This window comes from Alligator mississippiensis, chromosome 14, assembly GCF_030867095.1.
Source record: "Alligator mississippiensis isolate rAllMis1 chromosome 14, rAllMis1, whole genome shotgun sequence".
NCBI classification, from domain to species: domain Eukaryota; kingdom Metazoa; phylum Chordata; order Crocodylia; family Alligatoridae; genus Alligator; species Alligator mississippiensis.
Window position 1 is genome coordinate 29,439,257 of NC_081837.1, and position 27,440 is coordinate 29,466,696.

The 27,440-nt window shown below is 45.4% G+C and overlaps 1 protein-coding gene across 1 annotated transcript in view; it reads right to left on the minus strand.

The window, feature by feature from the left end:
- The window catches only part of BAZ1B (bromodomain adjacent to zinc finger domain 1B), a 75,667-nt gene extending 57,464 nt beyond the window's left edge, over positions 1–18,203 (minus strand). Inside the window, exons 1-4 of the mRNA XM_014609428.3 lie at positions 17,937–18,203; positions 8,862–8,978; positions 6,000–6,144; positions 5,057–5,252 (exon numbers count right to left, since the gene is read on the minus strand). Coding sequence (XP_014464914.1) covers positions 5,057–5,252; positions 6,000–6,144; positions 8,862–8,978; positions 17,937–18,049 — 571 coding nt within the window. The 5' untranslated portion in view covers positions 18,050–18,203. The remainder of the gene's footprint in view (positions 1–5,056; positions 5,253–5,999; positions 6,145–8,861; positions 8,979–17,936) is intronic.
- Positions 18,204–27,440: the final 9,237 nt, after the last annotated feature.

Here is a 27,440-nt window from a genome sequence, read left to right on the forward strand (position 1 = left end):
GCACCAATAAAGATTTTTTTGGCCAATACCAACAGCCAATTATTAACCAGCCATATCAGCAGATACTGATCAGATAGCCGATATGCAGCCAGGCAGCTTAGAGAGCAGCTCCCTGCTTGTAAGTCTGTGAGGGGGGAAGGGGTGGGGGTGGAGCAGATCAAGGCCCCCAAAGCTAAGGACGGGGTGGGGCAGGGGCTGCCTAATCAGGGCCGTGAATACGACCCCACTGGGAGTGGGGCAGAGCCACGGGCAGCTCATTCAGGGGGTGCAGAAGGTTCAGGGGGCAAGGCAGCTCCCCACTGCTCCACGGACCCCCAGGGGAGGTATGGGGGCATGTGCGCCCCGGCTTTGTGTATGGGGCAAGGGCAGTCTGTCCTTTGTGGGCTCAGAGCCAGTTGTGCAGGCCTCTTCCCAGAAGGAGGGGCTGGGCTGAGGCTGTGCTCCAGGTGGGTGGCAGCAGTGTCTCTGAGAGGAATGGCTACAGAGTGGGCTATGGCCACCCCAAAATTCACCATGTTCACCCCTCCCAGGCTCATATTCATTGCCCTGGCTGGACAACATCTGACCCTGCCTCTGCCCCACTCCCTCCTTCACCATACAGGCCTCTAGCTGCACCTCCCATACCCCTTCTCGCCCCCACCCCCATTTCCCCACCAGACTTACTGGCTGGATGCTGCTGGGCTGCATTACTAACATCTGTATGGGCAGCAGAGCACAGACAAAAATACACATGAATGCTTAATATTCAATACATAATTGTGTACACTTCCCATTAAGGGACTATTCTGTATGAAATTAAGTACTCACATAACATCCTCACAATCATGATGCCATCCCTCTCATAAATGGAATTATACTTTTCTTAACCAGTGCCTTCAGAAATTAACATATTTAGTTTTGTGCTCTGCAATATTTTGTTCAATTAAGTTCCGACAAACACTAAAATGTTATTCTGAATTGTATCAATGCATTATTTTAAACAGACTTAAAGCGATGTTCCATACTGGCAAGAAAATTAATTGAATTACTCCTCAATGAGAACATCTCCTATATTCTCCTTTCCCAGTAGGCATTAGCCCTATTCCAAGCATTACTAATGCAGCACTTTATTGCTTCACAGATTCAGAATTCAGAGTCAGAGTATCTCCCTATATATTTATCGCTGACAATAAAGGTCCATTACAACGGTTACCACAACATTTACATGGTCAACAATTCAAAGCACGAGTTTCCTATTAATACAACTGCTCAGGATTTGCACAGAAATTCTGTAGCAGACTAAGTGTTGAACTAGAAGTTGGAAGCTAATTCCAGTCCTGGTTTTGCAAGTAACTTGCTTTGTCACTCAAGATAAGCCATTTCACTTTATTTCTCAGTTTACTCATCTGTGGCCCCCTCTACACATTTACAGGTATTGCACAATTAACTGGTTAATTGTGCAATTACCTTAAGACCAGCCACACATACAAAGTAGCTAGCAAGCCAGAAAAAGCTCCAACTAGCTATAAAGTTAGAACTTGAAAATGTATACTAAGTTTATAGCTGGTTGCTATCAAGCTTTAACTTATACTTATAGCAGCCTGCCAGCTGACGAGGCTCCCAACCTCAGGGGTGTACCATGCCCAACCAGGGCTGGGAGTTTCACAACTATGGGGCACCAGCAGCTGCAGACTCTAGTTCCCGTCAGCACAAGGGCCAACTCCTACAGCTATGAACACTGGGTGCCTGAAGCCAGCTGGGCCCTGGCAGCCAGGGTGTGGCTGCCCTGGGTGGTGTGTGAAAACCCCGGGCCTGGGGGACCAGGGCTGCTTTGACCTCCCAGCCTCAGGGTGAGTGGGGCACCCTTGCGGTTGGAAGCCCCTCAACTGCTTCTTGCTGGTGCAAGAGGAGCCCAGGATTGGGTTCCCCCTGCACCAGCAATAAGACATGATGGAATCTCATGCGTAATCCCACAATCATGCATCCTGCCATGCACATATGGCATGGTAGGAGGCATGATTGTGTGGATCATGCATTAGATCCCATCTCACCTTTACCTGAATGTATAGAGGGAGTATGAAATGGATATTATACTTACATTATACTCACCTTCAAGTACTACAAGAGTTAGTTTTCATTTCTGAAGTGCATGTTAAATACAAGTGCCTTTATGATAAGCTTTGATATTTAGCCCGATTTGAGCTTGCTGAGGTTTCATTCAAGAAATTTTCTAATAGCCTGTAATGGGGAACCCTAGCTCTGTCACCAGAAAGCAGGTCAGCCCCTTTAAGGCCAGAACTTTCTGGGTACGGAGTATGGTAAGGAAAGGGTTAAATGCTGAACCTAGCCAGCTAGTCAACTGACCAGAAGAGGCAGGACTATAAAAACGCTGGGCAGAGTGGCAGCAAGGGAGACAGCAGCCAAAGGGGAAGGAGTGCCTCCGAGAGCTCTGCAGAGAAGCTGGGTGAGCGGTCCAAACGCGGGAACTACGGAAGCTGTGGAGGGACGGCAGCTGCACCACAGCAAGGACCGTAGGGAACTGAAGCACGAACCCGGCGAATGTAAGCAGACCTGCTGCTTTGCTTGATCATATTGGTTGGTGGCAGTTATTTTTTCTTTTTTTTTTTGATTATTTAATAAGACTGGTGGCTTGGGTGAGGCTATTAGGGGATAGAGGCGGCCTCATAGGGGACCCAAGGCAGCGTGGGGAGCCCGAGCGCCAGGGAGGCGCGGAGTGAGACAGGGCTGCAGGGAGCCTGAGGAGGACCAGGGGGCCAAATTGTAACAAGGCCTGACACAGGAAAAGGCTAGAGTCAAACCCTGTGTGGTGGGTTTTAGACAGGGAGGCCTAGCTAGAGTAAGACAGGGGTCAGGCCCGTGTAGGCGAAAGACCCCAACATACAAAATAGGCAGTCTCCCGCTTGCAAGAACATCAACAATAATTTTCATCAAGACGTGGCAGGCGAGTAGAGTGCGAGACATAAGAACTCCAAAGAAGACTCCAAGGGCACCCCACATAAGGCGTGGATTAACAGGGAAGATGGTGCTGGGGAGTGCGACCTGTTAGATAGTCCCCATGAAAAATTATTATAAAATAGTCCCTTTACAAAGCACAATTTTTTTTGCGTACAACAACAAATATGAAGTTTCTGTGGCCTAGACTACCAACAAAGTTTGCCAGAAGTACTCCATTTCTGATGGGAAAACCTAGGATATGCTTACACTCAAAGCCCATCTGTGGCAACAAAATACTCCATTTTGTTAGGGTGACTGTATTTAAATCTTGGGGAGCATTGGATTTGCAGCTGAATAAGAGGTTTTAGCCCAGGGGTGGGCAAAATACAGCCCATGGGCCGCATCCGACCTGCGAGGCCATTCTATTTGGCCTGCGAGGCCCCTAAAAAAATTTAGGAAAAAAAAAATATATATATATCAATATTTATCTGCCCTTGGTTCCTGCCAAAAATGACAGGAACCAGGGGAAGCCTGGTGGGCTCCCACAACAGCAGGGCCCACCCAGCCCCATCCCTGCCCCCCCCCCCCCGGACCATGTGGCTGCCCCGTGCTGGAACGTTGTGGTGCTGCTAACCACAAGGCAGAATGATATATTAAAAAGTAACATTGCAAGATGCTTAGGCAAGCATTTTTCTAACAAGGTCGCAGTGTTGTAAGATATATAGCTTATTGTGTAAGGAGAACAGGATGCAGCCCACCAGCTATTGTTGGAGATGAGCAGAAGTAAGACCTCGGAGATGAAGAAGTCAGCAAGAAACAGCAAGTGACCGGAGAAAGCAAAAGTCAAAGTCTTAGGCATGTGCTCATAGCAAAAAACATGTAAATGAGTGAAATGCATAGGTAATGCCATGCTAATGAAACAAACAGTAAACAGAGGCAGATCTTGAGATAGGAGGGAATATGGGTGGAAAAAAGGTGGGACAAAAGGTGGAGTAAATGTTAATAAGCATAAACCAAGGTGTATAAATGTGGAAAGAACTAATGTTCATGGCTGCTACCCGGTTTCTTTGGGAGCTCGCCCGAAGCTGCCTCCATTTTTAATAAAGCTGTTGCTAGCAATGTGTGCCAGTATTTGCTCTCTGAGCAATTGGATCGTTGTCTCCCTAGTTGCTGGGCGCTGCATGGAGTCAGAGTCTAACACATTTCACTACCAGAGTTTCTAATAGGGGGAGTAAGAGGAAGGCTTGAACACTCAGTGTCATAACTTGTGTCAAAGAGGATATTTGTTCTGTTTAACTTGAAACATGTATAATATGAACAGTTTGTCACATGGTGTTTTTTCATTTTCTGACCAGATCTTAGTTTGAAGGAAACAACTAGTTCTGAACGTCTATAAGCAAGGTGAGAAACTGTTAGATACTGAATATACACTGGAAAGCTGCACAGTTCAGAGACGGGCTTGGTTGGTTTTCCAGAGGGACCACAGAGGGAAGAAAAAGAGTTGCAACAGAATTTAACAATTCAACATAACCTTTACTTTTGTGTGTTGCTGCTATCCATGGTTCTTCTGTATTTCTTATACCATTATGTCCTTCTATATTCATGTGTTTGAGACTAAAAAATTTAATTCCAGGAGATTTGCCTCCATTTTGCTAAAAGTCACCATGCACAAACTGACATGGGTCCTAATCACAACTCAGGTACAGTTTCTTTAATAAGACTTCTGATGAAAGATTCACATGACTATATCACACAAACGCAAATCTAGAAATTAGCACCTGTTTTGAACTCTAGGTACTTCAAGCACACAATTTTTTTTTTTCCCCAGACAATGCTTTTTATTGGCTGGGGAAGTACTGTAAAATTCCCTGACTGCAGGCATATACCATATGACCTTAAGAAAACCAAAAGACCATGGCACATTTGCTGCTTTGTAATAAGTTACATGTAGCTAGAGACTAATAGTGCTCTTTAATTCAGTATTAAAGATGTCTGACAATTAAACAATGCCCTCTAAAGACCATATTTAGTACTTCATAACCCAGGCCTGAGAAAAAGCAACAGGAATGCATTTCCCATTCACCCAAACCACAATCTATTAAGTGGGCTATTTGTTACTTACTCATACTCTCCCTCCTGTTGTCATCCTCCTTCAGGATTGACTCCTTCTGGTTGTCCTGGGAAATCTGGCTGGAATTCTCTTTGTCACTGGATGGAGAGTCACAGACACCATCAGACTTTTTCTCAGAAGCTTCCTCATCCAGCTTCTCTAATGGATGTATCTTTACAACTTTCACTGGAAGCATCTTCTTCCCAACCTGAGCAGAAAAACACATCAAGACTGGGCAAGAAATTTGAGCTCATGAGCATTAACACTTGGAGGGGAGGGAAAACAGTATAACCATCCTCCTCCCACCAGCTTAACAGCATATTTTTAAACCATGTTCTCTGCGAATAGTTTCCTCTGCTAAAGGATGAGGATCTCGCTCTACTTTGGCATATTATGAAAGGAAGAATCTCATAGATTCCTCTGGCTTTCATTAATGCAGATTACTTAGCATTCCAGAGGCACATGATGACATTCAAGACACCCAAGATCAGAAAAGGGGACCAAACTTAATCCAAAATGTCCTGCCCTATGGAAGGTTTCCTTTGTAAAAACTATTTGAGCTTCTGCCACTGCTCAAGGACTGTCCAAATAGGGAACTGTAAAGCACTGCAAGCTGCCAGTTTTGATCTAGAATTCCTACTAGGAACACGGTATGTGGCAGGACGCAGTAGCAGTTAGATGTGACCTGCTTCTATGATTCTTTTGTCCAAGTCACTCCTATCTGTTGACGCTACCACAAGTCTGCCATGTGCCCCTATTTAAAGAACAGGTTTCCAGACTATTGTTTGAGGAGTGGGTTCTATCAAAGGGATTCCACAAAGAGGCAACGTTCATGCCATACATGTAGATAACCATCGTAAGGCGGAGGGGGAACATCACCTATGATCTCCTTTCACTCCTGAGGAGTTAGGGCATTGAGCAAAAGCACAGCAATTGTTTGAACACAGGTCCTCACCTCAAAGTCGCACTCTTCACCCACTGCATACTTGGTCATGATCTCCAACCAGGCTGCATCCACCAGCTTTTCCAAAGAGATTGTGTTATGGTGCACCATTTCCAGTACCAATTTCTCATACCAGATGGGGAATTCTTCCTTCAGGCTGAACAAGGACATGAAAAAAGTTTATATTACCCAGCTAACAAAACAGGAAATTCAATACAATCTCCCGTTTCATGGTTCTGAGAACACTGATGGTTAAGCCAATGCTTTAATCTGACACCACAGTACAATATATAATGAAAAAGGTCTGTAAGATTTTATCACTGACAAATACTCACAGGGTCAGCACCACAAACTTGCGTATCTGGTCAACAGGGCCATATAATTAATGCCCATCTTACTGACTATTCTTGTCTCCCCATTAAGGGTAAAATATTAAAAAAAAAATATTTTGAGTTACTGACCAGGAAACACTTTAATTATGATTCCTACCAATTAAATAAGGCTGTTTTAGTCTTAGACATTTGGGCTGGCTTCTGCACTGCTGTAGCATTTATTAAAGTTACTCTGTCCAAAACAGGCATATAAATTCAGAACAAGAAACATCAACATATCATTATCATGTCACATATCTTAAAAACAAGTTTTCCCTTCAGTAATATTACAGCCATAATTAAACATTTAACATTTTGTTTCCCCCCCAACATGTTAAATCTGTACTCTGACAAAATTCCAATTTTAAACTTTTGATAATTCAGTTAGTAGGGTAGATCATAGCTTAACTAAATATTAAAGTACATAAAAATAACTGGACAGAGCTAAGTATTGCATGTTCCATCCCTTGACAGCCAATACTGCTGAAAGATCCTGAATTTGTGAAGCAAAAAGCTTTATGGTCAAATACAAAGAATGGGTGCAGCAGGTTTGTCTATCCTCTTTTCTTAGAAGGGAAACAGGTCAATAAGTTAGTTGGTATGAATATTCAGATGATACATACAATTCCTTTTGCTAATGGACCAAAAATCAAGTTTGGCCAATTGATTGTTTTAATAAGGGAAGGGAAGTATACTCCACCAAGAAAACTTAGATATTTTCAAATTAAAACAATTCTTGTGGACTGAATCCTCACTTAAATTGTTACTCATTTCTACTGTTACTATCTCATGTATTCCTTCATGGGACAAACACTGTCTGATGTGACTATAAACATTCAGTTCATGTTTCAAATCATAGAGCTGTGATTACACAAAGATATCACAGCCCTGAAACAACAAGATTTGTTTTAAATATCAAGTCACATGGCAACAGATATTCAGTGTAAGGGAAAAAAGCTGTAGCAAACTTCAATTGTTGCAATGCTCTCTCTTATACAAGTGAAAACTTTCAGAGGCACAGGAAGTTATTTTATCACTACCTCAAAGAAAGTGAAACAAAGCAAGTATCCTCTGACTCAGTTATTTCAAGATTACTCAGTTATATGTTCAGAAAGATGTTTCCCTATTAGTGAAAAACATTAACTGGAAAAGCTCATAGACAGTAGTACTTCCCTCTAAGTTTCTGAGGTGCCACCCTGCCCTACCTTCTGTAGGACTTCAGTACTCTAAGACTCTGGCTTCAATTGGGGAGAAGTGTTAAAAAGGATGCAGTGAAGCAGGACATGAAAAATAGTTAGACAATTCCTCCTTTGGCCTAGGCCAAGCGTAAGGCTGAATTCCATATGCAGTAAACACAAGTTCTCATAAGACAAATCCAATCTGCTGACATCACCACCACAAGTGGAATAGGACATTTTTAGGAAAAGAAAGTCACCACTTCATAAACAAAGAAACCCATGCCCTTTGGCAGGTGGCTAGCTCCCAGTTTTTACTGGGTAGAACAAGAAAGAAAGAAGATACTCAAATTAGTTTAGCCACAGACTTGCACCTAAAATAAGGTTTCTTCACAATGTCAACTTTATACTGGATTTAAACCAGAGCTCCAGTCACTGCTCTGAGTGCCTAACAACAAGGGGATCTTCAGCCTTTTGGAAAACAGACCAGTGATTCTCAACCAGGGTGCCAGGGCAACTTGGGGTGCCTTGGGGTGTTAAGAGATGAGCCAGGTACGAGAATAAACAGATATGTGCAGGCTCACATTCATCCCTGCCCGGCAGTTCCCCTTCCTCCAATGCCTAGCCTCTCTGCAAGGAGGCAAGCACTGTAATAAATAAGTTCAGTTTTTAAATTGGGTGCCTCAATTCACTAAAGTTATAAAGGAGTGCCTTGCACCTGTTGCAGGGTGGTCTGTGGATAATTAGGGGTGCCTTCAGTCTAAAAAAGGTTGAGAACCACTGACATACAGCCTGAAAGAACTCTTTTTGCAGGTTTTTTTTTTTTCATTTTTGTTTGAAGTGGAACAGATCACAAGTACCTTATTCCAAAATATTGTTTTACTAAATGCACCAACATCTGGTTAAGGCCTGCACAGATCATGGTGGCGAGGAAAGGGAGGAGACTTACTGCTGCTGCAGAGCTAACTAATATGTCCATCACCTCTCTGTTGAACCTGCCAAAAGCCACTTCTGTTTTGCATTTGTTTTAGACATTATTCCCCGCCACCCTGGAGTGGTAATCCGAAGTACAAGATTTGGCATCTCAAAAACTGCATTGTTAAGGTAACATGAAGAGGCACACTTCAAGAAACACCAATGAAGACTGAGCTACATCAGTGAGAACATTGCATTGCACACAAAATATGCAAATTCTATCAACGGGATCCTCAAGAATTAGGTCACAACTATTACAACAAGTTCCTTGCTGGACAGCTGGCAGCCATGCACCCTTCCAGATTAAGCCCAGTTTGGAAAGATAGTGTAAACATGGTATGTATGTTACTTACAGCTCAGAAACTTCCTGCTCCTCCTCCCAGGCTTCTTTGTGCGTCAGCTGGCTGCTTCCTGTGCTTTTACACGTCCATATTCTTTCGTTGTATCTCTCTAACCGTGCCTCATACTCTCTGGGAGGGGGGTCAGCAGCTCAGGAAAACAGAACTCAGGGAGCAGACAACACAGCCATGTACAGACTAACCAAATAATATGCAGCCTTTTACCCTTGCTTGTACCTAGATCTTGAGCCAATATTGTGCGCTAAGATTTGACTGCAAAACTGCAACCTTCTTCACATATGCCATTCTAAATTCTAGAGCTCAGTGTTAACTCGGAAAGCTCTGCGATATCTGAGAAAGAACATAACGAACTTCTGTCCTAATGTTTCAGCAAAGTGATTAAACAGAAAATAAAGAGTTTCTTAACTCCATTCCATAATTCAAGCCTCATCCCATAATTCCAGCCTCCTAAATAAAAAACATTTTATTAGAAATTAAAATTATCGGTTGGAACATTCCCTTGAATTCCCAGTTAGTACAAGTTCACTCATTTCCATTTCAGTTAACATTAGTAGCATCTTCCCACAAGTTATACACCAGGTTCAAATTGTATTTGTTCTGATCATGGAGTACTGGGAATTAAGATGGAAAAATGTAATGGAGGGCCAAAAACCAATAGGTGGCAAGGCCTAGATCAAGCCTAGTTTATAGCTCTTATGAAAAGTGAGTGACACCAAACAGCACAGTTCAATGCTCCCTTGGGAGGCAAATTAGTGCCGGAAACCACTTTTAATGCCTTACTTTGATTACACTCAGTTTTGGATTAAAGTAATTTTTCAGATACTCATGCAAGCATTTTTCCCCCCCAGAGAATCAAAGTCACAACTCTATTAATCCCCATATTCGTAGGAGTTTTTTCACTTTAACCACAACAAACTATAAGCTGTGACAATTTTTTTTTTTAAGTTGCCTGTCTTTGATCTGTATCAACTACATTCATCCAAGATATGAAATTTGTAAGAGATTTGCTTTGGGGGAGAATAGTGGCAACCACCTTTAAAGCAAAAGCGAGTGCAAAGGAAAAGAGGCTTCTGTAATTACAAAACTTTTTCCCTTTACTAAAAGTATAGACAAGATCACCATGTACCATTTTATTATTTTAATGTGTATGTTGTTAGTAAGCATGACAAGTTCCAGAAACTGATCTTTGCTTTTACTTGTATAAATAAGCTGATTTCAGAAGCAAACCCTGACATAAACTATGAGAAGTTTTCGGTAATCTCATGCATCTGAGCTTTGCTGATCACCTGGTAGGGAAAGAAAGAAGGCTTCCGATCTTGAACACAATACTTAGTTTATGTCTGCCCCCTTCTTTCCCTGACGCATGCTTTTTCAACTAGTGCACAAGCTATTGGCCACAGCTAGAGGCAGCAGACTGACTTCGATGCACCTAAACAGTACTAAGAAGCCTCTCAGGTTCTTGACTCACGGGTCTTGCTCATTCACTACATGAGACACTGAACGCACAGTTGTGACTATACAGGAGGGGTGCACCAATAAAGATTTTTGGGGCCGATACCGATAGCCGATTTTTAAGGAGGCATATCGGCTGATACCAATCTGATTTCCGACATGCAGCTCTTCAGCTTAAAGAGCTGTGTCCAGAGCTGATAAATCTGGTGTGGTGGAAGGAGAGAGCAGATCAAGACCCCTGCGGTGAGGGAGAGAAGGGGGCTGGGACTGACCAGCCAGAGCAGGGAGGGGCGCAGGACAGGGCCACAAGCATCCCAGGGGTGGGGAAGGAGTGTGCCCTCCAGAACTACACAGTGTGGGGTGGCCTGCCGCTGCAGGCTGGAGCAGAATGGAGGTGTGGCTTATCCAAGGGGTGTGGGAAGGGGCCCCAGCCCCAACCTCCCCCACCATGGGGGCCTTGATCTGCCCCTCCATGCTCCTTCCCCCTCCCCCGTCCACCACACCAAATTTACCAGCTGCATGCAGCTCTCCACGCTGCTGGGCTGTGCTCCTTACTGATTACGTGCTGCACTGCAGCTGCATGCACGCACTGGCATTTATTGGACAAATTATTGGCTGCATCAGGCTGGTTTCCGATATAGAACATTTTCTTTATATCAGTGCTGATGTGATATTGGACAGATATAGCGGTGCACTTCTAGTACACAGTCATTTAGTATTTGCATATACCAGTAACCAGAGTTATTGCACAGTAGCATACCTACATGGTGGCTTTTTGGTGACACTGACTATGCTACTGTAGATATGGCCAGGGTCAATTAAGATGATCACTAGAGTTGGGTAAGGAAGGAACTTTCCCCCAGGTCAGATTAACAAGCATCACCATTAAATATTTGCCTTCCCTCTGTAATGTTTGGGTGTCATCACTTCCTGAGACTATCTGAGCAAATGTTACTAGAATTCTGTATTGGCAGTACCCTTCTCTCCCATCCTCCTCCTGGAGCACACTGAAATTTCTTTTTTTTTTTTTTTTTAAGATGGCTGTGACTGTGGGGTGCAAGCGATACTGAAGTAGATGATCCTACAGACCTTTTTGGACAAACAGCTTTTGTGAATGCAGGGGACTGGAACCAATGGCTCAAGCAGCCCCATCTAGTTCTAGATCCCTACATTTTTTTTCCCCCCAATGAAGCATCAGATAACCAGATAGTACGATATTGATCAGCTCTTTAACAATGCTCGGCAAAGAACTAAAAACCCAATCTGACAGAGACAAACTGCAACTATTGAACTAGAGCCTTGTCTACATCTTTCTAGCAAGAACAGTGCTTAAATTAATTTCAAGCCCTCAATGTAGACAGAAGCCCAAACATACAAAATCAGTTGCCTTAAACCCCGATCCAACACACCACCAGCAAAATGCATACTATTTGAAAAAAAGTGTCCAGAGGAGCCATAGTACTGCCAAAGAAGAGCTGCTCTAGTTGGTAAAATGTTGTGACATGGAATACACATTCTAAATATGACAGTGTTTAAGAAACTGGCAAGCTGCACTGCATATATGACTGAGGAACAGAGTTAAAAGAACTGTTTCACTGCCACACAACATACTGGGTCTTTGTTCTCTCCCGACCCATGAAGAGACTCTGCTCCTTCTGCAGGCAGTTCAAAAGGAGAGCAAGCAAATGCCCAAGTCCCAGTTGATAAAAATTAAAACAAAAAACCTCTCTTAACTTTATTTCCAATATCACCAGAAGAGGCCCAAAGATTTTTTCACAAGTTTTCTTCTTGCACTTGCCAACAAGAACAAGTTTAATTCTGGCATGTCAGAATTTTATGCCTAAAAATTATCGATGGTGTAATTAAAGCCAGCAGGTGCAACAACTCAGCACATTACAATCCAGAGGGCACCTTCCCACCTCAAACCCAGTTCTCTCAAATGCAACTTAACTCCAAACTACAGCTGGTCAGCTTTCATCAACACCGACTCCTGACCACATTCTTTAACTTGCATTCTAGCTGCACGTTCAGGAAGATGACTGCCTTTCATCACCTCTGACCTTCTTTGTGATACTAGTGAACCCACAAAACTGTATAGTGCTTTGTAGTTCAAGGGCACAACCCAGAAAAACAGAACGTCACTGCAGAGCTCCCTGTATGTTAAGCCATTCAGTTGCATGAACTCCGTTTAGCGCTTTCCATTAAAATTGAGAAGAGATACAACATATCTCCAATTTCACAAGTCACCTCACAGGTCAGATCCAGGACTGGGGAAAAAGATCCTGTCACTGTGTCCTCACCAATGGCTTTGTTTACCAACACTACTCAGTTCACTGCTAGTTGGATCGTTAAAGCCTGTGGAAATGGGAACAATAAAAATACACCCAAGAACACCAGCTACTGGTAAAAATGTAAGAACTGCCAGAAAGAACATAAAAGTTCAATTTAGCATATGGCCACCACGTTGTACAAACTGCTAGTGTCTTCACTTGGTACAAAATTAAAGAACACTCAAATACAAAAAAGTGAAACCTAAATAAAAACAAACCAAACCACAAAACAATCTTTTTGAAAATGGTTTAACCTAGAAGTTAAATAATGCATGTAAAACTAATTAGAACAGATATGCAGCTTATTCATGCTATGAAGCAGCTAAGCATCCCTGTACATGGTATAAACCAGGAAACAGTTTGAAAATAAATGAATTGCTTCCATTTGCATTAACCATGAGAGTCATCTCTTACCATTACATAATGTTCTTAGTACACATGCAAATAACCAATTCTCAAACTGCAAGCAATGTTTCATGTTTACTGTACTTTCACTATGTCTGACAGAAGGTAATGTGACAAGAAGTTTTTGCAAGAAAACTTTATATTGTGCTTCTGTCCATGTTATTTTTCAACCAGTTTAACTGGCTAGGATTTCATGCTCCTAAATTCTGAAAGCAAGTCCTTAGCCCATCTGCAAAGCACTACCTCTATCCCTTTGTGAAGCCTTTACCTCTGCCATTGCTGTGTTACTCTGAAGTATAAGCTGTTGAACATCTTCATTGCATTAGAATACTCCCTGAACAAAGCAGACAAAACAGTAAGAACAGCAAGCATTTCTTTTCCAGGAAAGCAACAATGCTTCCCAAAGAAAACACACATTAACAGGTTAGCTTTGCTCTGAGTATTCCTTTCTTTTAGCTCTATTAGTTTAAGCTTCATACCGAGCATTTAGCCCAGCGCATAGCACTTGTAGCTTTTTCACATCTTAACTGGTCTTAAGTAAAAGTAAAACACCTCCCTGTGGAAGTCACATGACAGCAGTTACACAAACCAAAGGAAAGGAAGACAAGGGGCACTTGGCCACAAAGGCCGTAGCCAGACAAACATGGACATGCAGCCTGGGGCACCACAGACCTGTCTGGGGCACCACACACACAGGCACTCCCTGCACTGCTACCTTGTAATGCAGGGGGGGGCAGGTTATGACCCCAGGAGATCCTGGGGTCACAAAACCCACACCAAAAAACTGTGGGGCAGCACATTTCCGCGCTCATCTGGATGCACCCAAAAGTAGCAAAATTGTCTTTTAACAAGATCTCACACTTTTGACTTAAGACATGTAATGCAGACAGCTCCTTTTTCATGGAGTATACAATCTATGAATTCAGTAAAACTCTGATTTGGACAAGGTTAGACATCATTTACTTTACCTCTCACATAATTTTGGGGTAGACCCATTAGACTACCTGTGTAAAAGAATCTATTTCTCGCTTTGCCCTATGACTCGTCCCATCTCAACACCCACACAAGTAGCAAGTCTCAATGCAAGTCATGGCCCAGAAGGCTAAGGTGTCACCTAGCATCCAGTGGACTTTGTTTTTTTCCATTGAGGAAAAAATAGTGCAAACAAACAACCAACCCCGCCCTCCCCCCACAAAAAAACACCTTCCTGAAGATTTGGCAATGAAGGGAAACCAGCAGCACAAGTAAGTACCTACCTACTCCCTCCACCTTGCACCCCTGTCTAAACACTTTTTGCATCCTTGTCCATATGGAAGCTGAAGTCACCATTTTTGTAAAACTGATCCATAATACTTGATCCTTAGAAAGAGTCCAAAGAATTTTACATACACTTCATTCAGACACCAGGCTAACGAGTACAGAATAAGAGCCAAACAGCGTAACAGAAAGGGTCTAAGGTAAGGGCAGGCAAAATGGTGGATCCGGCAGGCGGCCAGACTCCATTTCCCAGCAGCCCCGACCCACGTCACTATAGCTGGTTTCCAAGAAGACTCCAGGAGCAGCAGTGCCTGACCATGCCAGGCCAGGGTTTCCATGGAGACCAACCCCAGCAGCACTGACGGGGCGCAGGCTGGGCAGGGAGCTTCTCAGCGGCCAGGACTGGGATCTCGCCATGGCGACAGCGCAGCTCAGAGTCGGGACAGACCCATGATCCGCTGCCTGCATGCTTCTACCCAGAGCCTGCGGGCAGCAGATTATAGTTCTGCCCTTGCTCTGGACCACACTGTCACCGCCACAAGATCCCAGCCATGGAGTAGCTACCTGCCCTGCACAACCTGCCAGCACCAGCCACAGTGATGCAGGCAGGGACTGCTGGGAAATGGAGTCTGCTGCAGGCCCTATCTGGCCCATGAGCCGGACTTTGCCCGTCCCTGGTCTAAGGACTTTCACTAGTTGGGAGTTGGGGGAGGTAGGATGAGGGGGAGAGAAAGAGAGGTGCTCAAGTTAAGCAGCAGCCTAGATACCTTGCACTTAAAGCTGTACTAAACTGAAGACATCAAACCTTTTTCACTGATAGTCCCTCCTCTTCATACACACATTCCTGTTTTGACTCATGAATACTACCCATTTGTGCCACATATAGCAAACAGAAGTAACTTTTCCGGGCTTACTTCTTTCTTTATCGCTTCCCAGCTAATAGGGTCACTTGCATTTCTTTTGTTCCCATAGTTGCATTTCTTATAATATACACGCAAGGAAGAAATCTAAATATAGAAGAGATCCATAGTGGTTCCTTGCTAGCCTGGTACTGTAAAATTGTTAGTATTTTGACCTGAGAGATGTAGAGTTAGGGCTTCCAATACCTCCCCCTGGGAAAAGCTTTCTACACGATAACATCACACTAAGTGCCTTTTCCTGATAGTTTTCTGCTTCATCCCATTACGTTTAGTTACACTTTTTGAATCCAGCTATGTAATTCCTCAACTTCCTTGGCATTTACAAACTTCAAACATTTCCGGATGTCTCCCACATCATTTTAGTCATCGGTTAACCAAGATATACGTACTAAAACAGTGGTTCCCAAACTGTGGGTTGTGACCCTGAAGGGGGGCTGCAACATCAGGGGTTGGGATGATGGAAGTCTGTGCCCAGTGGGGCATGGGGCTGGACCAGCTCCAGGCAGGAGCCGCCTCCACAGCCCAGCAGGCAGGACCCAGTGCAGGAGGAAGCGCCAGAACGTTGTGACCACTAAGGTGAGGTGCAGCAGCAACAGAGTTGTGCCCCCACTGCTTTTGGGTGGGCAGGGCCTCAGCCATGGAGCTGGGGGGGCGGCGGCGTGGCGGCAGGGCAGGGAGCCCCAAGCCCACAGTAGGCAGCCTGCATCATTTCCACATCCCGAAACCCACTTGCTCTGCTCCGGCCCTCCTGGGGCTCCACACTCAGCTGACAGCGGCTGAGACTTGGACACTGGTGGGGGGAGCACAGGGATGCCGACCCTGGAGCACCTGGGGGGATTGGGGGCTGCAGGTTGAGAGGGAGCAGCACAGGAAGGGCCAGGGGGCTGTAGATTGGGAAGGAGAGGCACCTAGGGGGTGTGGGGCTGCGGGTCAGGAGTGAGGGGCCATGCTGAGGAAATGAGGTCATGCTGAGGAAAAGTCTGGAAAGCCCTGTACTTTAGTATTACCTTCAGAGAAGTCCATAGTCTAAAACTGAAAGCTGTTCAGAGGTCTCTCTCTCATTCTAAAAATGCCAGTCACAAGGACTCTACATTTATTCATTTCTGAATACCTTAAAATTGACACTCATTTTCAACTGAAATACCTCATCCCAATCCCATTCCATTGCACTTAATGCATTAGTAATACCTGTCTGCATCTCAGCCTTGCACTCCCATCTCAAAAGCTACTTAATCTGTCCTACGAGCTTTAGCTGGCTGCACTTCATAGTAAAGTAATAGGACACTTTAACACAAGAGTCTGTATAAATTCTAGAGCCCCTTTGTCTCGCATGCTGCCAAGATCTTTCAAGCACATTATACACATTTGGATATTTTCCCCACAATGAGTTCTCCCTTGAGTTTACAACCCTCTTTATCACAAGTGAACAATCGGGTACCAGATCAGTAATTTCCAGTCACAAACCACAGGCCAAAAAAACCCCCAAAACACCTCCTCCCCCCCCAAAAGAAAAAAAACCCTTCATACTTTCCTCTATGGAGGACAGGCACCTGTTTACATAGCTGAGCAACTCTTCCACTGGTGAGCCGACTTGGCCACATCCACTTCCCCTTCCCTTCCCCACTCTCCAAGAAGCGATGCACCGCGCTGATTCTCAGTGCTAGCGTAGCCGTACCTTTCCAATGAAAAAGGTTTCAAAGGGGTTTTTAAATGCCATGTGAGCAAACAAGTAACTTTCACTGCTCATTTCATTTACTACCTCCCCAACAACAGGAGCTTTTCTTGCCACCCATTATACAAAGAATGTATTTTTCAAAACAAGTCTGTCCTTTAAAAAAGTTCCCCCAAGACCCATTTCTGCCCCATTACAACAGTAAATTGCAGCCTACTAAAGAGATGATCAATAGGTGCTTCTGACAGTTAATTTATTCAGCCCACTAGCTGAGCGCAGGCTTGACTTGCATGGTTTACTTTGCGCCCCCGTTCTCCCCATGTTTTGCCACAGTTCGGATTAGGTAGACACCGTCCTTCTACTCCAGCCCTGCTCCGGCAGAACAGGGCAGGTGAGCGCCCCCAGAAAGGACTCCTTCACAGGCAGGAATGACTGGCCAACGACGATTCCTGCCAGAACAGCGCAGGAAAGCGGCAGGGCCCAGCAGGGACTTCCAAGCCCTGAAGCAGTGCTAGCGCCAGATGCATTTCCTTGCCAGGTTAAGCAGATGCCTCGGCAGCGACCCCGGGTCCCTCCAGGGCTGTTCTTGCAGGGCTGCTCCGTGGGCCCGACCACGGCCCCTGCTGCCCCCTCCCCGCGGCTCCCCCTGATTCCGTGCACGGAGTCACGTTAGGACGGCGTCACCTGGGACGGGGCTTTGTGAGGCTGTTAGGAGGAGCCAAGGCAGCGGCAAGGCTCGGGGTTTCAGAGAATTCCCCGATAAGCCCCGAGCAACCGGCTGCCAGACGAGCCCGCGGCGGTGGCGGCGGGACCAGCTGCAAGCGCCTAGCCGAGCTCACCCCCGGCACACGGCCGCACTCGGCGCTTCTCCGGCGCGGCCGGGGCCGGGGGGACACGCGGGCGCTGTAGCTGCCGCTCCGGCCCGGGGCCGCACGTGGGATACCCCCCCGGTCACGCCCCTCCCCCGCCGGGCCGGGCCCGATCGGCGGCCCCGCGCAGCTCCCACCCCCACAGGCCGTGGCCGGGCGGATACTCGCGGGTGCGGAAGGCCTCCTGCGTGTGCGGCACGACGAAGCGCTCGTCCGGCTCCCCCGGCGGCAGCGGCTTGGCGAGCGGGAAGGGCTTGCGGCCCAGGAGCGGCGCCATGGCGAGGAGGGCGGGGGCCTGGCCGGCCCCGGCGGCTGCACCCAACGGCCCCGGCGGCGGCGGTGGGACCGGGCGGGAGGATTGAAAAATGGCGGGAGATTCCCCTCCCCCTCCCGAGCGGGCGGCCGGCAGACGCTCCGTGTGCGCAGCCGGACATGCTATCCCCGGCAAGCCCGCCCTTGCCCACAAAGGCCAGTCCTTTCTGCCGCGGGCCGGGACGCCTACCTCCCATTGGTCGCCCGGCACGTCCGTCTCGCCGGCTCGCCCCACCCCCCCGGGGCACAGGTTTGGCTGCACCGCGCGCAGGGTGAAAGGTCACGTTATGTAAGGGGAAGGGAGCGCGACTCCATTTTGTGTCCCCGTTACTCGCCCCGCCCCCTCCCCGGCACGGCCAATGGGGGCGCCCCCCGGCCCGGCGTTCCAGGCCCATCCGGGCACCGCGGAGCCGCCGCGCGCCGGGCTTTGTCTGCGCGCCTCGGGCCCGCCCCCGGCAACGGCCAGCGCCTGCGCCGCGCCGGCAGCGGCTTCCTGGGCGCGGGCGGCCGAGGCGTCGGGGCAGGACCAGCCTCGGGCCCCGCCGCAGCCCCCGGGGAGAAGCGCTGCCGGGTAAGGTGTCCCGGCCCTTCCGCCGCGGGCCCGGCCGGGTGAAACGTCCCGCCGCTTCTGCAGCGAGGAGACCCCGCAGGCAGTTACCAAGGTCCGGCTGCTGCAGCTGGGGAACGGGAGCGATTCGTGCCCCAGCGAAGTGGGTTGGGCAGGTGCGGGGTCGGGGCGGATGGATGGATGGATGACGGCTTTTCCTCAAACAGCAAATTGGCCTGAGCTGTTTTTCGGGGGTGAAAGTTCCCACCGGGGTTTGCCCAAATGACCCTGTCCCGCTCCTCCGTGCAGAGCAGCCGTGCGCGCCCGGGGCTGTGGCAGCCTGGGGGGCCGCGCCACGTGCAGTGTTCGGCGGGTAAACCTGGAGGTCTCGGATGAGAATCCACGCGGTCAAAAACGTGGTGGCCTGCCGCGGCTTTCTGAGTGCTTTGTGACAGAATTGCTCTATTGTCTTTGTAATCGACAAAGCAAGTGAAAACGGGGAGCTGACGCTTCCCAAGGAGTGCCTCTAGCCCACCGAGGCTGAGAACCGCTGGCCTAGGAGGTTACAGCCAAGCATTCACTTATCACATGCTGTAAGTGAGAAACCCAGTGTTTTAATGACAAGCTGGTAACTATCTTGAGCTTTGAGGGGTAGGCTTGTATCTTTATTGCTGTAAACCAATGGCTCTCAACCTTTTTAGACTTGAAGAACCCCTTGTAAAAGCCTAGCTTTTGTTGGGGGGGGGGGGTTCTCTCTCTCTCTCTCTCTTTTTTAAAGCAATTCTGTTGCAAAGAACTCAGAAAGACCACAGCAGGTCAAAATGTTTTTAACGGAGGAAATACTGGGTTTATCTTGAATCACGTTTGCATATCTAACAGTGCTAACGTTGTATGGTGCTCTTGAAAGTATCTCAAGGCACCTCGGGGTACTGTGTCATCCTGGCTGAGAATCACTGCTGTAAACTTTAACACAGGCCATTATGATTTTTCTTAATCTAATTAAGCTAGTTGTAACCCTTTCTCCCTGCTTTGAGATCTACAGCTAGAGAGCCATGATGAACCAGACTCTGTTGTCCTCACCTATACCAAGTATTATCTAACTCCAGATAGATGCATCCACATCAATAGGATTTCACTTGGACTCTGGCACTACTGTGCACTCACAAGAATGTCCAAATTTGGCCCATGTAAATGCAAAGTAGTTGGGTTGATCATATTTTTGCAGTCTGGGAAGCTTAATAAACCCAGGTTTGTTTATTTTTAATCCAGTAAATTAGAAATAGTATGCAAAGTGTTAAATAGGATATGTTACCAGATGATTAAATGGAAAAAAGCAAGGCCATACTACCTAAACTAATCTTGGCTTCTGTAGAGCCATGCCTCATTCCAAGTGCAGCTGAGAAAATGTGCAAACGCTAGTCTAGGTAACTATGCTGCATGGTGCCTTCCCCACTGGGAACGTTGGTAAAGCAGGTTAACAAATTAAGCATCAAACCCAAAATTAGAACTTGAATCTCTGTTCTGCAATTAGTGCCTAACTCATTGCTCAGTGTACATAACTAAACAACTGAATCTTTGTTTTAATGCTCAGCATATTGCTTTACAAGGGCAAGCAGGATTTATTTGCTGGGTATGATAGTGCCCAAGTGTAAAGATTTTAATCTGCATACAAAGCAATGTGGTCCAGTGGATGAAGCCTGTGTCTACTAGCACATTACTTGTGAAGTATTAAGCAGGTTTATCAGACAATCAGAACGGTCCTTTCTAGCCTTACATCTGTATCATGGTTTCATCCCCATCTCTATCCCCCACTGAGGTTGAGGAGCTTTTTCAAGTCTTCCATTGCCCAATCCTGCAATCTGGAAAGCCATATGGTAAAGAGCCAATTATCTGGCAAATCACCAAACCAGCATACTTTGTATTAGCCAAACCATTAGGCTGCAGTTGGGTTTTGCTTGTGCATTGCTTATTATTGGGGCCTTGAGGTTTTAGTACTTTACATAATACCATATGTTCATTTCTTATTTTTTAATATTTTCTGTACAGTCCAGTAATTGTAGTTTTCAGCACTTTGTACTGTGGTGTTTGATTATCCAGGTCTCTTCTAAACTGTAGCTCAACAGAAAGTCACTTTCTCTCCATACATACAATGCCTGATCCTGTTCTCACTGCAACAGGGAAATGAATCGCATCGCAGTGATACGAATGGAAAGAGAACTAGATTCTAACAAAAATTATTAAAAAGTTTGCTTGATGGGAAGCTGTTCTTTATTGCAAACTTCCAGTACTGCTCAAAAATGAGTTTTTTCAGAAAGAGTTTTTGAAAGTGTCACACAAATACAATCACCAATATTTTTGAGCTGGATGGACCCAATGAAAGTGTTAGGCAAACACCAAGCTGTACGTAAAGTAACTTTTAAAATGCAACTCAAAAGCCATTTGATGACTTACATTCTAACTACTGAACTATTTTCCTTTGCCATGAGAGATTCCACTGACTTTTCAAGCCAAGCAAGTTTTCCAGACAATGTTCTAGGTGGGTTAACCTAATTCTTGGAAATAGAAGCTGGGGGCAACCTTAATTAAAGAGCTCCATATTAACATAAACACAAATTGGGAATGTCTGCTGCTGTTTTTCTTTATTTTGGATGACCATTCTGATCCAGATGGACACAGGATCTGGGGGGGGAAAAAAAAGTAAATGCAAACAACTTCAAGTTAGGTGTTTATTAGAGGTAGGCCGATACATTGGTTGCATGTTGGATTGGCACTGATAAAAGGAAAATGAACATTATTGGCAATTGACTTTTTTTGGCTGGTGTAGCCGATAATGTCACCAATAAATGCCACATGCATGCATGCAACCCCAGGGAGGCATAGGAGGCATGTGTTTTGGGGGGGATTTTTTGGGGGTTTTTTCCCACCCCCACCCCCCTCTGGCTTTGTGCACAGGGCAAAGGTGGGCTCAGGGCCAGGGGCTGTGCCAGCCACTTCTCAACAGGGGGCTAGACTGGGGATGTGTTTGGGGCAGACAGGTGCTGGTGGTGCTGGGAAGGATGGCTACAGGGAATTCTGGGGTGGCTGTAGCCCACCCTGTAGTCAGCCCTCCCAGCACTGCTGCTGTCTCTAGGGTCCGGTTTTTCTCTTGTCATTCTTTGGCCCAGGTGAAGGAAGGAGCAGCTCACAACTCCAAGTCTCCTGATGGGCTCGTACAAGTCCCAGAGTAGATTAGGTGCTGCTCTGACTTATACCAACTGGCTGAAGTGTAGCTTGTATGCTCCTTGGGGTGAGAACTGTCAATAATGTATGCCAAGCCCCATGGAGCCACAAGTTGGTTGACCGTGAGTCATTCCAGCAATATAAAAGATAAGTACTAAGGTCCCTACAGAATTATAAGCCAACTGTGAAATGGTGGAGCAGATGCATACTCCCCCTCAGCATCCAGCAAGTGTCAGGACAGGGTGAGGAGTACTTGATATTAAAGTTGGCTATGAAGTGTCAGGACTAGTTGCATAATCAAGAGTGGCAGGAGAGTGGCCTGAAAAGTGGCAGAAAAAAAATCAGGCTTTAGGCACTTTTGAAGGAAAATGTCTCCTTCTAATGTTTACGTAAGTTACCATATAGGCATGCTGTGAAGTGTAATTATGCTCATAAAGAGCATTGAGATGTACAGATAAAAGCACTGACTATATAACATAGAGACAAACTGACCTTGAAATGCATGATTGTTTCTTATGTTAGCATGAAGCAAATGTTGCATTGTATGTGCCTGTTTTCCAAAGCAGAGCACCAAGAATAATTTGTTATGGCAGTTAATGTCTAATAAACTGTTAAGTATATTTTCCCTGGAATATGGCATGAATCCACTTATCATTTATAAACTTGATGTAGACTGTATGTTATACAAATAGGTTTGCTAATGGGACACCACTTTAAACAGATTAATTTGTTAATGCAACTTCTCAGAGGAATCAAAGGACACTCACCAGCTGGGAGGGAGGCAGACTGGGTGCAGACAAACTTTATGTTTGAATGTTGACATACTGGCTTCCAATGTATCCAGCACACACCACACTGAGTGCTCCTAGGACTTTGAACATGGTGGATCTTGAAACCCAAACAGAATTTTCTGGGAAAAAAAATTATGTGAAAGATTGTAAAAGTTGCATTTTTTTTTTTCCAGTATGTAAGAGCAAGCACTGTTTAATGCCCTTGGCCTGTTTACAGTATTATTAGTAATCCCATCCTCAAAGATAGACAATAAATTGAACCATACAAGCTTCTAGCCAGAATAGGAGCTATCCCTTTATCTGCCAGGCTTTTCCCCAGTGCCTAGAAAAATGCACCATCTTGGCATCATATGAGTGACTGAGGGTGGAAACGGACATTATCTCACATCTCATTTATACCACCATAAAATGTTTTATGGTTGTATAAACAGTGAGCTACTGATATGGTTTAACAAAGAGTACTGATGTTTAGAAGAAAATCAGTGACACAAGAAAAGGTAGCAAACTGCCATTTTATTGCAGTGGACGCCCTTTAGCTCTGTGGCAGGAGCATAAAGGCAGTCTGAGCTGGTTGCACTCTCCATCACCTATCACTCTCCTGGATAGGTCCTTGGGGGGCTCAAGGGCCCCTCAAGCCCCCAAAGCACCTGCTTGGCTTTCCCTGCCTACAGAGAAGCATACCAGGGAGACTCTGAGAGTGCTTCTCAATAAGTGGGGTAGTCAGAAGTCCCTGTTCACCCAAACCCATCTATGGTGATCTCAAGAGCGAGTCTGGGTGAGCAGGGAAACTCCCTGCTTGCGGACATGCCTCTTCCCTCCGACCCCCCCATGTGTGAGAATGGGGGAATGGCTTGCAGGATTAGGAGGAGGTAAATTAAAGAGTCTTCTCTAAGAGCATATTGCTGGCTGCTTCCTCTCCCTGGGGACTCTAGCATCTTTGCCAGTCACGTTTCCAAAATGTTCACATGGGGAAAGGAGGTCTCAAGTAAACTATAGTGAACTTAGGGAGTTAAAAATCAATGATTCAGTCCCTCTTTATAAACCAGTATGCAGCTAATGCAGAGCCTGGAGCATTATATGCTCCTGGTATAAGATTCCACTGTAAGGGCATGCAGCTGCATTAATTACCAGCTTCACCATTCCCCCTAGCATATAGCCCTGTAAAGAAATTGTCACAACAGTCTAGTTTAGAAGCCAAAAAGGATAGATAATAGCAGCAAAATCCCTTCATCAAAAAGGAATGAGCAGTCTCACTGCCAGGCATCAATGAAGAAAACAACTTAAGTCACAGCTATACCCTGGATGCTCAGTAGAGGGCAAAGCTCTAACAAGACTTAAGTCTTGAACCTCTGTCATACTGTCTCAATTGGTACAGCCAATACAAGGCCCAGAACCACCAACAGGCCTTGGTTCTACCCTGGGGTGAGCCAGGGCCACCCAACTTGCATCAGAGTCCATTTTTTTTGCACGCACAGACAGCAAATATAAGTAAATAAAAAATGGGACTGCCAAAGTTTGCTTTTGATAGAGTTTTCTGACATCGAATAATAAAATGTAATCTTAGATTAGATCCATGATATTTCCTTTCTGTATAAAATCAATTTTCTTCCCTATCGGCTTTAGTAAAGCATCTGATATGGTACCACACTTATTAGTTAAGTTGCAGAAGATGAGGATTAGCGTACAAACTGGAAGGTGGGTAAAGAACTGGATGAAAAGAAGACAACAATGGCTTGTGCTGAGAAGAACCGTACTGGGCTAAGGGAGGAAAGAGAAGTTCTTCCAGAACTGGTCCTGAAAGCAGTACTGTTAAATATTTTGATCAATAAACATGGCACAAAATAGAGAAGCAGATTAATGAAACTGGATGATGCAGAGCTTGGAGGCACTATAAAATACAGGAAAATCAGAACAGCACAGATAACAAACTGAATGACTTTAGGACTGGAGTATTAGAGATAAAATGAAATTTCATACTACACCTAGAACCCATGTGCAAGTCTAGTTACCTTCAGAAAGATTAATTCAAACTGGAGCAGATGCATAGAGGAGCTACTAGGCTGTTCAAGGGAATGAAAAGCCAGTATTCTGAGCAATGATAAGAGGAGTTTTATCTGATTTAGTCTGGTAAAGTAAAGAGTAAAGACTAAGGAGAGAGGAGCTATTTAAACTAAAGAATAATGTTGGCACAAAACCAAACGGGCATAAATTGACTGTGAATAAATTCCAGCTGAAGTTTAGGAGACTTCTAATGACCAGAGCAGCAAGCAAGATTCTAGAACAGCCTCCCAGTGGGAGAAGTGGGCGCTAGAAGCCTAACTGGTTTTGCAATGAAACTTGACTTGTTTATGAGATGAATTACATGTCATGTTTGTCTGCAGCAACAGGACAGTAATCTCAGTGACCAAGGTTTCTTCCAGTCCCATGTTCCATTGTTTCACTGCTCCATGAGAACTACAAACATTTGATTTATCAACTGATGAGCACATTTTGTGATCACTACATATGATGTGTTGGACACACGGGCAGCAAGACAGCCCCCATTTGTCTTTTCTCTAGGAATCGGGATTATTTGTGAACCCTCGATGCAATACAGTTAAGGCAGAGGTTTTCAACCTTTTTTTTAACAAGTGTACCCTTTATATTTTTTTCTTGTTTTTAAGAGGGGAGGGAGCAGATCGAGGCCCCTGCGGTGAGGGAAGGAGCGAGGCATAGGCAGGAGCAGGGACTAGGGTTTGTGGGGCCCCCAGGGTGTGGCAGCAGTGAAAACCCCTGACAGAGCAAATGGGCTGAGCAGTTGTGAACAATGTACAGAATCTCCCCTCTTGTCTCCAGGAATACTACTTGCTCCTAATACAAAGACACAGATTTCACAGCTGTAATAGAAGCCATAGGCCGTGTGCAAGGACAGCAGCTGTATACAGGAGCACGTTCAAGGTGATCCTCAAGGGCCAAGTAGCCAGTGGGCTGCAAATATACTAAGTATAACTTTTCAACTTCCTTATCTACTTCCATTTATCTGAAATGTGCTGATGCATAGCTTAGAATCTGGTATCGCTTCTAGCAGCAACCAGCTTGAGTGACCACTTGGCTTGGACAATTAAAGGAAGCCTATTTACATATTTCTTAAGATTTACCCTGCACCTCTTGCTCTTTCCTGCTTGGTCTGGTGGTACACTTTATGAAAGTGTTGGGTGTCACAACCCTTTCCCTGAAGATGGAAAGCTCATATGGGTCAGTTTTTCCAGGTGGACCTTGCCAAAGCGAGAAGTAAAAGTTGGGTTTATTGCAAAGATACCACCAGTTCTCCTAAGCAGAAATAGCATCCTCCAAGATCTCATCTTTACACAGATGGAAAGGATCCAATAATTCATTTCTGTAGTTTAAATTTTCCCCTCTTCTGCAACTTGCCCTTACAGGAGCCTCCTCTGGACCTGGATACAGTGGTAAGACCTTGTCAATTGGCACCATTGTTCATTGCAGAGCACGGTGTGTGCGCTGATGAGTTCTCTGGCTGCTGAGTCTGATGTGCAAGTGACAGTCCCACCCACAGGTAGGGCACACCCATGCACTAGCAATGCCCTGAATCCAAGCAGCAGATTCTTTCTTCTTCCAACACTGGTCATCACGAAACTTGATCCAGTCCACTTCACAGTGCCTTGCTCCATCTAAAAGTTAACTCTGCCAACCAGAGTAGCACTTGCAGTCCTTTCCCAATCATGCACAGAGATTCCAATGGATGCTAAGTCATTCTTGCAAGCATCCTGAAATTTGCACAGTGGTCTTGCCTCTCTTTTGTTAGACCCTTCATGAGTTTCAGAGAACAGCACATTCTTTGGGATCCTGTGATCTGGCATTCGCTTGACATGAGCAAGTTACCTGAGTCTTTTCTTACTAATCAATGTTCCCATGAATTACATACCAGCACATTTAACACTTCCACATTTGTCACCCTGTCTTGTCATCTTATTCACAGAATTTTACGCAGGCATCTGAGTTTGGCATAGGTCGCCCATGTTTCTGAGCTATATAGAGCAGATAAAACACGTCTCACAAATATGGATTTTCACTTCAGTTGACTGTTATTGTTCCAGGCTCTGTCTTGCAAAAGGCCAAAGTTCCTGGCTGCTTTGTCAATTCAACTAGCAAGCTCAGCATTAGGATCTACACTGCTGGTAACAATAGAGCCAAGGTAGAAAAATTGGTCAAAAACATCCAGATAAGTAACATCTAGTGTGATGTCTGGAACTGGTTCTGAAGAGCCTTGGTGCATGATAACAGCCTTCTTCAAGCTTATTGCTAGCCCAAAGATTTTGCATGAGTCAGAGAACATGGTAATGAGCTGTTGTAGGGCATCAACAGCGTGCGCCACACGGGCTGCATCATTGCAAACAACAGGTCCTTTAGGATGATCTCCTTCACCATCTCAATGTTAAACAGTTCTCCATCATGTGTAGTGCTGAGACAGACACCCTCTCAAACATAATGGAATGTATGTTGAAGCAGGAACAAGAAGTTAAACAATGTGGGAGCTAGTACGCAGTCCTGCTTTGCTAAGTTGTTGATGCTGAAGGAGTCAGACTCTTGGTATGAAGGCAACTGTAATGTATGAAAACCATCTCATAAGGATTTCACAAGGTTTAGCAATATAGGTGGACAACCAAGCCTCTTCAGAACAAATGTAAAGCCCTAACCAACTAACCAGGTCAAGGGCTTTTGTTAAATCTATAAAAGCCATGTACAGTGGGATGTTTCTCTCAACACTTTTTCTGCACTTACAAAGAAGACCATATCTATGG